Source organism: Cryptomeria japonica, chromosome 3 (genome assembly GCF_030272615.1).
Source record: "Cryptomeria japonica chromosome 3, Sugi_1.0, whole genome shotgun sequence".
In the NCBI taxonomy this organism is placed as follows: domain Eukaryota; kingdom Viridiplantae; phylum Streptophyta; class Pinopsida; order Cupressales; family Cupressaceae; genus Cryptomeria; species Cryptomeria japonica.
Window position 1 is genome coordinate 812,614,931 of NC_081407.1, and position 13,977 is coordinate 812,628,907.

The following is a 13,977-nucleotide window of genomic DNA, read 5'->3' on the forward strand; positions in this document are numbered from 1 at the left end:
GAAGAGAACAGCATCAAGAGGCAACTGTTTGCCCCCCGGACACCATAGCAGAATGGCCTAGCAGAGAGGAACAACCGGACTGTAGCTGAAGCAGCCAAAACGATGCTGATTCAAGGAAAGGTTGCTCACACCTTCTGGAGAGAAGCGGTGAGCACTGCAGTCTACACTATGAACCGGGTACTCATCAAGAAAGTAAGGATAAAACTCCTTATGAGTATTGGACGGGTAAGACACCAGTGGTAAGCTACTTTAGAGTGTTTGGTAGCAAATGTTATATCAAGAGGAGTGAACACCAGAGCAAGTTTGATGCAAAATGTGATGAGGGAATATTCCTAGGGTATTCCACCAAGAGCAAAGCTCTCAAATGTTTCAACAATAGGACTCAGAGAATTGTTGAAAGTATCAATGTTAGAGTTGATGAAACCTCTGAGAAACCTGAGGAAACTGGCAGTGAGCGAGTGGTAGATGAACTGGTTGTAACCTTCTGGGAACTGGTTGCAAAACAACCTAGTACCAGTAACAGTGTTTCTACACCGGTAGATGCTGATGCTGATGAAGATGAGAATGACGAAGAAAAGCAAGAGGAAACAACTAAGATCATTCCTAGGTATGTAAAGCTGAATCATGATCCAAAGCAGATCATAGGAGATAAGGATGCAGGAATTCTTACAAGAAGAAAGGTCAGAGAAAATTCTTGCATGATCTTTGAATTTGAGCCTAAAACTTTTAAAGAGGCACATAAAGATGAAGACTGGATCAAGGCAATGGAAGAGGAACTTAACCAGATAGAAAAGAATGGTACATGCTCTTTGGTACCTAGACTTGATCATAAAAATGTCATTGGCACCAAATGGGTTTTCAGAAATAAGTTGAATGAAGATGGCACAATGGTAAGAAACAAAGCCAGACTGGTGTGTAAAGGATATGCTCAAGAAGAAGGAGAAGACTATGGAGAAAACTTTGCTCCAGTAGCTAGATTGGAAGGAGTTCGTATGTTTCTTGCATATGCAACCTTCAAGGGATTCAAAGTATATCAAATGGATGTAAAATCTGCATTCCTGAATGGAATACTTGAAGAGGAGGTTTATATAGAGCAACTAGATGGGTTTGCCCTATCAGAAGACAGTGACATGATGTGTAGGCTACATAAAGCCTTGTATGGATTGAAGCAGGCACCTAGAGCATGGTATGAACGCTTACACTCCCATCTTGTGAAGACTGGATTTGAAAGAACAAGTGAAGATAGAAATATCTATTTGAAGTCAGAAGGAGATCAGATTTTGATCTATGAAGTATTTGTTGATGACATAATTTTTGGTGGAGATGACAAGATGAGTCATGATTTTGCAGATGAGATGAAGAAGGAATTTGAGATGTCACTTATAGGGGAGATTAAGTTCTTCATTGGACTACAAATTCAACAAATGAAAGATGGTATCTTTATCAGTCCAAGTATGTCAAAGAGGTGTTGAAGAGCTTTGGCATGGAAGACAACAAACTGGTTGGTACACAGATGGTGACCGGTTGTAAATTATCAAAAGAGGATGACTCAACATTGGTGAATGAGAAGGAATACCGATCAATGATTGGTAAGTTGCACTACGTAGTACACTACGTAGTACATAGCAGACCAGACATTGCACATGCAGTGGGCATTACTGCACGGTTCCAGAAAAGTCCAAGAGAATCCCACTTGGTAGCAGTCAAGCGAATTCTTAGAATTTCTGAAGGGAACTATTGACTACGGATTATGGTATCCATACAGTAATGATTTCAACCTGAAAATGTTTACAGATGTTGACTGGGTTGGTAATGTGGACGACTGGAAGAGCACAACCGGTGGTGCATTCTTTCTTGGTGGTAGACTAGTCTCATGGATGAGTAAGAAGCAGAGTTGTATCTCTCAGTCTACAGCAGAAGCGGAATATGTTGCAGCATTTATGAACTGCACCTAGACAATTTGGATGAAGCATGTATTAAGTGGTTTCAGAGTTCCTGTATCTGAACCGGTAAGTATATTCTGTGACAATACAAGTGCAATTAATATTTCCAAGAATCTGGTTTTGCATGCTAGAACCAAGCACTTCGAGCTCAAGTATCATTTCTTGAGGGAGAAGGTTCAGAACAAAGAGGTTTTATTGGAACATGTTTCCAGTAAGGAGCAGTTAGCAGACATATTCACCAAGCCTCTACCGAAGGCTACATTTACCTATTTAAGAGGTGAATTAGGGTGCTGCCCCTTCAAGAGGTGAACTAAAGGTGTGTGCTCCACATCAGTCAGGTATTGCATTGATAAATCTTTTTCAGGATTGGTGTGTTGAAGGATGCTACTCCTTAGGGGGAGCAACATGGTGGAACATAGCTGTTTGTGCCTCCACTTTGGCATTGTTGTCAAAGGGGGAGAAGATGTGAAGCGGAGAAGATATCTGTAGTATTGGGGAGAAGATGTGAAGCAGAGAGATATCTTTGTATATTGCCATCAATGCCAAAGGGGGAGATTGTTGGCATATGTGCAGAGGTTGATGACATGATGATATTGTATGTTGTCATTGATGTCAATATGCTGAAGTATGAACCGGTATATTGAAGTAAGCAAACTGGCAAGAGAACCAGTATGATATTATGAACTGGTATATGGGAAAAAGTGAAGTGGTATGTTGGAATGAGAACCGGTATATGGGAAGTTTTGTATCGGGGTTTCATTTGGCTTGACTACCAGTTGGTAGTCTTAGCTTCAGGGTTCCCAGTTGATGCATTCCAAGCCTGTGTGATTCAACTGATGACATCTTGTGATGAAGTTAGCATTGTAATGAAGATCAGATCGTGTTGCCACATCAGCCTTGTGCGCGTGAAGGATTTCCTTGAGGATCTTGCATGGAGATTGATCCTATCTACATCGGGAATGTGCGAAGTCTCTGTAAACGGTGGAGAGCACGTGATGGGTTATCAACTTCCTGAAGCGGCAAAGAATGAATGTTGGAGAACGTCTTGAGATTTGTTCAAGACTGTTGTATTCAATGCAACATGATTAATGGTCAGGATTGAATTGACTGAATTGTTAAACCTAAATGTTTAGGGTTTATGCTATCGACCTATCTGTTTCCTATAAGGTCGATGATGTTTTTCATTTTGAAGGTGTTGGCAAATGCTATGTGTGTATCCAAGTGAAGAGATACTTGATTCTTGCCAGACTGGAGAAGTGTGTTGATACCTGCAGAGTGTGATTGCAGAAGCAAAGGAGCTAAAGAGGATCTGCCTTGGCATTGTGTGCTGTTATCAGATCAGTGTATTACCTGTTGACTTCTAACCATTTCAGCAGTTGGAAAATCCCTTAATCGGGTAGCTTTAACAGGCTTTTGTGTAAATCCTTTAACAGGGTGACTCAATTCAATGAGTTCTTCAAATCCTCTTGCGAGGTAACCTTTAACAGGGTTCTAACCTTTAACCGGGTATTTAGCCATCCCTTAACCGGGTGATCCCTAGCAGGATCGGTTCCTAGCAGAACCTATTGTAAAAGTCTTTAACCGGACTAGGCTCATAACAGAGCGGACTTCAGAAGAGTTCAAAGAACAGCTTGTGGGTATTCATCCTCACCATGGTTTTTCCCAGTTGGGTTTCCACGTGAAAAATCAATGTGTCATGTGTGATGCTTTAATATTTTTTGTCAAGTGGTAAAGCATGTTGAATCAGTTGTCATTATATTTTTGATGATATATTATTTGTTTATGCATACCGATGAAGTGGAAATGAGATATTAGATTGTGTGGAGATCTATGTGTTACCGGTTTATGTCTTTCACATTCTCATCGTGTTTTATCGGTAGTGCCCTGATTTAGACCGGTGTTACTGTTTACTAGTTAAGTGCAGTCTTTGCAGTCAAACTGGTTCGGGAAAGTTTTTTGTCTGTACTGATTCACCCCCCCCTCTCAGTACCGGTTTGGTACTAACTGGTCATCATTATTCATCATAGAGACCATGCAAATTGTTGAATCGACCCATAGAATTCACCATTTCTTCAATGTAGTTTACAAGTCTTTTGCAACAATATCCTGGCAACAATCTTTGCCTTTTCTTTCTACTCTACTCTAACTATTTCCTACTCTGACTATTCACTATTAACTAACTATTAACCTTTACAAATGAGGAGCCAAGGCTTTATATAGGGAGCCCTTTACAAACAGACGACTTTGATTGACTTAGAATCAATGGCTAGGATTACAGGATAGAAACCCTAATTAGGTTTTGTTATAACAAACTTCCTTAGCCAATGAGAAAATTACATTCGAGGAGTGAGGACCAATAGGAAGCAGGGGTAGGTATACTGAAGTTGGTGCCGCCTCCGATAAATTAGGTACATTGAATCTGGTCATGCTGAGGTGGACCAATCCAACTGGAGGAATGATGACTGGGATGCCACCTTGTCTAACGCTTGTGACTTGGTTGATCCTTTTCTGTCTCTGACGTGATGAATGATGTACTTCCTTTGCTTGATGAGCTTTCCTTATTGTCAAGTCTTCCTTCTCCAGTAGCATATCTTGCCCTGAAGTGCTGGCAAAGCCTTTCTTTGTCATCATGTGGTTCCTTAGCGTGTTGAAGTGAAGGTTTTGGCAACCTCTTGAACACCTGTAGTTTTCCAAGGCTTCAAAACACCTTGAGTCCATCTTTGTGCTCTTGGAATGTCCTTGATGAGGATGGACTGGAATAGGTTGCCCTTGTCCTGGCTTGGTCTCCTCCCATCTGCAAAATAAACCAAAGGATGATTAAGCACATATGACTTATTCATTTCAACATAGCATTTTCCACCTTAAATCATTAATGAGAAGACATCAAAATGGAATTTCGCTCAATATCCTCTCTAGGGACAGGCCTTATAAAAATTTCGCTCTGGACCCTTTGGAAGGGTCAGGAGCGAATTTTGACAAAGTTGCTCAATCAGACCTCATTTTCAACATTATTCCACCAAGATCAAGTCATTGACCTCCAAAATTGCCAAGGACAAGGTTTTGTTCAAGTACCCAGGCAAAATACTAGACCACTTAGGAATTTTGCTCTGGACCCTGTGGAAGGGTTAGGAGCGAAATTTGCATTCATGGCTCAAATTCTTCTCACTTTGTGACCATACTTGCTCAGATAAATGTCTAAGGATGCCCTCAATCTCAACCAAAACCAAGTTTGATGCAAAATTGGAGCAAAATGGAGTTTTTTTAAGGTTTCGCTTTGGACCCTTTGGAAGGGTCAGGAGCGAAATTCACATTCTAGGACAGATGAATGCCTTCCAAGGAAAGCATACACTAGCCTTCTCTCCATCAAAGCCTAAGAATCCACCCCTTGACCTTCATTATGAGCAAATTAGGTGAAATTGAGAATTTCGCTCTGGACCCTTTGGAAGGGTCAGGAGCGAAATTCAAGTTTTAGACTTGATCCTTCATTTCCTTCACTTCAATTCATCTTATAAGGTAAAAATACATTACTCCACCTTCAACCACGCCATAGGAATCAATGTTTTGGCTTCACACAAGGAGAAAATAGGTGGTTTGAGGAATTTCGCTCTGGACCCTTTGGAAGGGTCAGGAGCGAAATTCTTTCTTTGCTTGTTTTCTCTTACTTAGCTCCATCCTTCTCGCTTTGTTCTACCTTGACTCTCCCTTTGGATCCTTCTCTCATGCTTGCAACACTTTGTTTGACCTCAAAATGGCTAGAAAGGAGAATTTCACTAAAAATCATGGCCAGGGACAGGACCTATCTGGGATTTTGCTCTGGACCCTTTGGAAGGGTTAGGAGCGAAATCCTTGTTCTTGAGCTCATTCCTTCAATCTTCCACTTCAATTCACCTCCAAGGTCAAGGAAACGTTACTCCATTCCTATCTAGGCCATAAAAACCAAAAAATTGTCTTGTTATGAAGGGCAAATAGGTGATCTTAGGAATTTCACTCTGGACCCTTTGGAAGGGTCAGGAGCGAAATCCTAGCTTTTGCTCAATTCCTTCACATTTTTTGATTACTAACAACTCAAAGTCATGCCCAAGGACATCTCCAATCCTAGTTCACCCCGATCCACATGTCTTGGCATAAATTTGACAGAAAAGAGAGGTTTTGGGGAATTTCGCTCTAGACCCTTTGGAAGGGTCAGGAGCAAAATTCACACTCTAGGCTTGATATTTCATCTTTTCAACTCCAATCTTCTTTGCAAGGTAAAAATACATCACTCTTCGCCCAAGGAACAAGGTTAGTAGCCTAAGCAAGGAAGCAAGTGAGGTTTATGAAGAATTTTGCTCTGGACCCTTTGGAAGGGTCAAGAGCAAAATTCATCCTTTAGGCAAAATCTTCATTTTTCAATGCTTTCAACCACTTCTCAAGGCAAGAACATATCAATCCACCTTCCAACATGCCTTAGAAACCAACACTTGGCCAAAACTAGGAAGGAAATGAGAGCTATGGGGATTTTCGCTCTGGACCCTTTGGAAGGGTCAGGAGCGAAATCCTCATTCTTGGTTAATTTTCCACTTCATTCATCCAATTCTTCCTCAAATGTGATCAATTCAACTTCCTTCCACCCTAATCAAGGCAATCCACCATCAAACTAGCTCCAAACAAGGCCAACCTAGGGCTTAAGGCAAAAAAAGAAGGTCAAATGGAGGATTTCGCTTTGGACCCTTTGGAAGGGTGAGGAGTGAAATTCTCCTTCCAAGTTGATTACCATCATTTTATTGCTATAAACCTTCTCTCCAAGGCAAATATGCATCCAAGTCCCCCAAATCATTCCTTAGAAGCTCCAAACTCGGTCAAGTTAAAGAGCAAAATAGAGAAAAAATGAATTTCGCTCTGGACCCTTTGGAAGGGTCAGGAGCAAAATTCTTGTCTTGGACAATCCACACTTTCCAATGCCTTCAATCACTTCCTAGGGCTAGAACATATCAATTTGCCCTTACCATGTCCAAGGAACAAGACTTTCAGTGCAAACAAGGAGAAGGGTCAGGAGCGAAATTCATAAATTAGGTTGATTTCACACTCCATTGTCTCAATTCACCTTCAAACTTGTTCAAATTCACCTCTCCTTATCACCATCAAGTCTATTTGCCACTTACTTAGCTCAAAACAAGGTCTTTCAAATGTCCTAGGCAAAATAGAGGGTCAGATGAGGATTTTGCTCTGGACCCTTTGGAAGGGTCAGGAGTGAAATTTCCATTCTAGGTTGATTTTCACCATTTCATTGCCTCAAACCTCCTTTCAAAGGCTAGAACACCTCAAGGTCACTCCAACCATGCCTTAGAAGTCCAAAACTTGACCATAACAAGGAAGAAAATGAAGGTTATATGAATTTCGCTCTGGACCCTTTGGAAGGGTCAAGAGCGAAATTCTTTCTTGGGCTCAATTCTCACCTTTTTCCTCCCTTTCTTGGCTTGATATAACTTCTTAGGCCTCCTATCATTATCAAGTCAAATTGCTCTCAAAGTGGCATTTATTTCAAGGTCTTAGTGAGGAAATAAGGTCATTCAAGAATTTCGCTCTGGACCCTTTGGAAGGGTCAGGAGCGAAATTCCTGATTCTAGGCTTGATTCACTTTGGAATTAACTTGACTTTGCCCTAGACTCAACCCTTGGTGCATATCCTTCCATATCCTTGCCAATTCGCTCAACCACTCTTTGACTTAGGTGAAATCTTGGGTCCTTGGTAAAATTTCGCTTTGGACGCTTTGGAAGGGTCAGAAGCGAAATTCAAGTCTAGCTCAAGCTTCTTGACCATTTCATCAAATCATCATGCCTAGACTTGGCCAAGGCGTCTCCAAAGGACAGATAGGTCAACTACTCATCAATCAACCCCCAAGATTTCATCACTCACCATTTTGACTGAATTCAGACCTTCAAAAATGATATTCACTCACCAAGCTTCATTGACCTCTTCAAAAACAAGACACAATTAGCAACCATAGCAAAACTTCACCCTAAGGAAGACTTTCAAAGATGACCCTAACCCTGAGCATCCACTGCCTCACCCTAGCTAAAACAGAGCCTGCTATCTTAGCGATCCCCCTGACGATACTCAAAACGCAAAGGCTAATAGACAGGACCCTAAAAGATCTAGAAAACAAACCCTAGAAAGCAAAAAGGTAGGGGTCCCCATTTGCAATGGGGCGATGTGTGAATACGTCACAACAGATTGCTCGCTGTTTCAGATTTGAATAGGTATAAACATGCAAAGAATCTTAATGTCTCACTGGGTTTACTGGTACAAATCTTTCCATAGTATATAAATCTGCAGTATCTTTATGATGCTATGTTTGGTTTAGTTCCTTATAAAGCTATGCAGATTACTGTGTCTGATCTATCTATGGGAATGCGCAGATGTAGTTATTGGTATTAACTTGCTGTCATATGCTCTTGTGTCTAGTATTTATATACTTGCAACAATGTATAAAGATGCTGTTCCTGATATAGCTGTAGAAACATGCAACGATTTGGTGCTCTCCCTGATTTGGAATCGTTCCTTATGCAACCACTATGTGTGCCAAATGCAATACTCAGTCTGAGCGATCCCAACTGGAGATGAAATAGATGATGAATGTATTCCTCTACTGAAGTGATTTCTAAAGTCTTCTTATATGTTGCAATTGGAATGACAGGTCGTGACCCTTCACCGTCATGTTCATTCCTCATACTAATCGCACCTTGTTGAAGATGATTATGATTTATCAATTAGACTCCTTAATCGCTGCTCAATGAATGATCATACCTTTACTGATTATCATATCTCCGTAAGTATTTGCGTTTCTGTTAATATGTCCTTTTCCCAACATATGATTAATTTCCTTGTATGCTTTGGCGGCTTTTATGATTAATCTCCACTTATTGATTAATAAAATTACTGTTTGCACATTATCGTGTATCCTGCTAAATGGTCTTCTCTCTTCAATCGATTCCTATCCAGGAGCCTCCAAACTTCTATTTGTGCTCCCGTACTCGGGACGACCTTCATAGTGGCGGAAGATTTAACGTGCCTAAGTCTGGCACGTGAATATGGAGATATTCATATTTCCCTAATTATAATATACTGATATATACAATCCTATTTATTTTGAGAATCTTTATTTTAGGAATTGTAGTTGTCTCGAAAATTATATCTATTATTAGTTATTTATTGATTTTATTTATATATTATTATTTGATAAATATGAAATGAATATTAATATAAATATAAATCATATATTAAATCTTGTTTATTATTATTATTAAGATTTTATTTGATTATATCTATATATTTTATATTTTAATTTGTATTATTATGCATTATTAAATTCTATTTTAAAGTGGGCATCCATTTTCTCACTGTTTAGATGGGGATATCACAGTTATTTTTTATTAGTTGGATTGTAAAACCATTGCAAAGGCTTCGTAATGATTTGCTTAGAATAACATATGGAGCTTCTTTGAGAAGGAATGGGTTATTGATGTATATCTAATTACATAATATCTTTCTCCATTTCAATTTTTTATTCTATTTCCTAACGAGAATGGCACCAGTCCTAAGTGGTTAAGTGATTAAATCTTTCTTTAAATCATGTTTCTTGTCCTCTCTTGTAGACTAAGTAGTTTAGGTCTTTCCATCTTGCATGGTTTAGCAATATAAATTTTCTCGTGTCTTTTGAGAGTTCTTGTTTGATATACCTCAAAGAGCTAGGCTTCAATGTATTTCCAAGTTGCATATGCACTGTGCAAATTTTAAAGCAGCTAATCTAGGTGAATGTGGAACAGTTTCAAATCATTAGTTACATGTGTAATGTGTAGTTTAGCTGCTATATAAGAGGCCTGTATATGTTTCACATTAGTAAGCCAGTATATCAAATACTTAGTGACAAATGTTTGGGGTATTTTGTATGCACAGAGTATGGCTTGCATGAGACCTATTGTTCTGTCATTTCTTTTTTTGCCCTGTTTAGACCTCTAGGATTACCCTCCTTGATCAAATAGAGCCAAAAATGCAAAGGAGTTGCCTGCTTTTCTCAATTGGCAATTATATACCCACACATTGGTCATGAGTTTTGCCTTTTTACCCTAGATTGACATACATCCTTGGGTCTTGGTATTGAGTTGCTTCTCTAGGATTTTGGGGTAACAGTTTGGAGTGTAAGCACCATTTAAGATTATTACAAGTAACTCCCCTACGATCTAGAATGAAATTCCGTTCTTTTGAGTTGGAAGGATAGTTTTTGTTTGAATGTAACTGATAAGGATCCTCGCTAGCTAGTTAAGTACACCTTAGTGCATGGTTCTGAATCTCTTTTCTTAAAAGAGTGCCACAACAGTTCTTCTAATAGCCCTATTAAAAGCTCAAGGTTTCTTAACCTAGTCCCCTTTTATTTGGGCACACACACACACACACACATGATTATATCCTTCCATATAACTAGAGCACATTTTTGTGGGTGGAAGCATTCTCCTTCTATAGGAAGGAGTGAAAGATAGTTGTGAACTCCTTGATAATTGTTGATGGGGAGTTGGGGACATTATAATGGAGAACAACTAGATGGGCAGCCTATAGAACTGATTGAATTAGCTGCAACCTACCTGGAATAGTGAGACACATGCTTTTCCACGAGTCCAATCTAGCTCTTATTCTCCAGAAAAGGATTTCATAAGCCTTTCGACATTCTTCCCATAAAAACTGGAATTCCAAGATGCAGGCTGGGAAGAGACCCAATCTGAAATCCCATAATAGCAAAAATAGGCTTTTGCTTAAAACAAGGACATTAAAGACAAAAAATGTTGGACATCTCACTACGAATGAGCTGGCCCATACCTTGCGTGTAAATCTAGGAGATTTTTCATTTGCATAGCCTCCTCAGTTGAAACAACTCTGAAATGGAGGTTATTGTCAATGAATTGTAAATGGGTAAGAGATTTCATTTTTGAAGAGATTTTAAGCCCCTTTATATGCTTATGGGTTCCAGCACTAACAATCTCCCTTAGGGCTCAAAACATTGGCTAAAATGATGAACTAAGAGGACAGGGTGAGCCCTTTTTGGAGGCTTCTACTGCAATCCAAAAACTTATTGAGCTTGCATTTACCAAGATAGAATACTTGGAAGGGAAGATGAAAGTGCAAATCTAATTTACATATTTAGTAGAAAAACCCAGTTTTGCAAGGATTTTAGGTGAATGTTCCATTCCACTCTTTCACCTTCCCTTTTCCTTTGGGAGATACAGTGTACCTGTTCATGAGTAAGGATGGATGCATGTAGGATTTGCATCCCTTTCCGCAATATTGCCTTTGCCGGGCTGACAAAGATGAGGCTCTTATTAAATTTATTGGCAATTTCTTTTTATATAATCTTATAGACTGTATTACAAAGAGAATTGGGTCTAACAGCAGAAATCCTAACATAATCCATCCTCTTCATATTCAGAGCAATTTCTTTTTATGATGTCCTTTTCATGATCTCCCAGAAAGGTTGAAAGGTGGTCGGTAGGAAGCCATCTAGCCCAGGGGCCTTTTATGTAGCCATACTGGAAACAGCAGAACAAATTTTCTCACCAAGATAGAATACTTGGAAGGGAAGATGAAAGTGCAAATCTAATTTACATATTTAGTAGAAAAACCCAGTTTTGCAAGGATTTTAGATGAATGTTCCATTCCACTCTTTCACCTTCCCTTTTCCTTTGGGAGATACAGTGTACCTGTTCATGAGTAAGGATGGATGCATGTAGGATTTGCATCCCTTTCCACAATATTGCCTTTGCTGGGCTGACAAAGATGAGGCTCTTTTTAAATTTATTGGCAATTTCTTTTTATATAATCTTATAGACTGTATTACAAAGAGAATTGGGTCTAACAGCAGAAATCCTAACATAATCCATCCTCTTCATATTCAGAGCAATTTCTTTTTATGATGTCCTTTTCATGATCTCCCAGAAAGGTTGAAAGGTGGTCGGTAGGAAGCCATCTAGCCCAGGGGCCTTGTATGTAGCCATACTGGAAACAGCAGAACAAATTTTCTTTTCCTGAAAAGGGGACCACAAATTAATTGTCATTCGTGATGACCTTGGGATTTAAATTTAGAGGTGAATATAACCTTGAAGTAGCTTTTAGCCTTGAACTTAATTTCCTCCATATTAGTAGTGGTTGAACCATCTGCCCTGATTAGAGAATGGGTGTGATTTGCATTTATGTGGGGGATAGTGGCATGCTGGATTTCTTTTGAGTTTCTGTCCCCCCTCTTTTAACCATGTCTCTGTCAACATTAAACCTCCTTAAAATAGATGTCTTGTAAATCCTTCAACAACTCCTCCCTATCAAAAAACTCTGGAGAAAGACTCTACTCGTGAACGGTCTGGTGTACAACAGTCATTTCAATTTCAATTTCTTAGTGTGGATTCCTACAAGTCAAATTGCCAATTCTAAACACCACTAAAAAACTTGTAATGCTACTGCATCAAATTGTAATAAAAGTAAGAGTGCCTGGCAGTATTTTCCATACAATATAGAGAGGTTTTAGACTGAGACAATATTTGGTGATGTTCACTACTTGTATAGGTCCGAAAATTATGTCGCAAAGTAAAAAGTTATTTTATGCTTGTAGTTCAGAAACTGAACTGAGCAAGCAATTGCCAGGCCAAAATTTTGATTGGACTCTAGACTAGGGAAAATCTTGGCATATTAAAGAAAACCATAAATTCACGGAATAAAGTTAGATAACTGCAAAATAGTGTTAAAAAGCATAGGAAATGAACTTAATTCTTGCATAGCTATGAAGAATGTTGAGAACTATTCAAATCCGCAGTAGAGGGAAAAAATAAACAATTGAAAAAAACAATTGAAAAAAACAAGAGAAGATTTTTCTGCTAGCTGGAATATTTTTGGAGAATACTTGGCTAAACATTGGTAAAGCTTGGTGAATGCTCCAATAACTTCCCTGAGGCATTTGGCTCACTACTTGGCTATTATTTTGTTGAGTTTTAAACTATTTTTATGCTGGCCGTGTAGCTTCATTAGGGTCTGGATCCTTTCATTTTTTCAAATTGTCTAGCCAAGGGGCCAGAATAGTGTCTTGTGTAGTACATAACTTATTGCCTGAACTTGTACTATTTTATTTTAACTGCTGTTTTTCTTATTTACTTAGTTTCTTTTGTACGCAATTGGATTTCTTCCTTCAGCAATCACTACATTTTAACTACTGGAAGTATGTGTCCAAAACATCTAAACAGCAAATAAATTATCACACTAGAGTTTCTCATTAGAACCAACATGAATTTTCTTAGGGTAAACTGGTGAAAATGAAGGTGAACATTTTTGCATGGCATAGCTAGCACCCGTTTACACCTATTTGGGATATGGGGTCCTTAAGTAGAAAATGGTGGAAAATGGTATGTAAACCTTTATCCAAATATGTTATGGACTTTGTAGTCCCTTGAGTTACAATTTTGTGAGAAAAACCATAACAAAGTCCAACAGAACATGTTCATGCCTTGGGGATTGGGGATGATGGTGCTTCTATGAACATTATCAAATGTCTCTTTTCATCAAGACATATTTTCTTAAAAAATATTTGAAATTGCAATTTTACTATATAGGTTTAATAACTCAAAAGATCTGTCCTGTAATAGTCTTTTCACAATTTCATTTGCATCAGGACACGGCCATATTACTTTTGAAGCAACCAAGGACGATGAATATTATATTGGCATAGCAAATCTTTACCAAACGAGCATAGAAGTGAGTTTGGACATCAAATATAAAGATTGTTCTTCTGATTGACTCAATATATCTGCTTTTCTATAGAAATAATGACTTTTGCAAGTTGCTTTGGGAAACAGTTAGAGCTCAATATGGAAATAAGAGCCAAAGTTTATGAAACAGAAGAGGCTGATTTCTGGTGCCCCTTGGATGTAAGATCATGTACGATTGCCTTGCCACTGAAGGGATCTGAAGTTGGAGTTATAACAACACCAGATGAGTCACAGGTATCAGCATGATGAACTTTTAT

General features: G+C 38.8%; 1 protein-coding gene across 1 annotated transcript in view; it reads left to right on the forward strand.

Annotated features, from left to right (window-relative positions):
* Positions 1–13,977, forward strand: part of LOC131054347 (E3 ubiquitin-protein ligase APD2) — a 79,517-nt gene that overhangs the window by 40,662 nt on the left and 24,878 nt on the right. The window contains exons 6-7 of the mRNA XM_057988833.2: positions 13,624–13,706; positions 13,808–13,954. Of these exons, the coding sequence (XP_057844816.1) occupies positions 13,624–13,706; positions 13,808–13,954 (230 nt within the window). The remainder of the gene's footprint in view (positions 1–13,623; positions 13,707–13,807; positions 13,955–13,977) is intronic.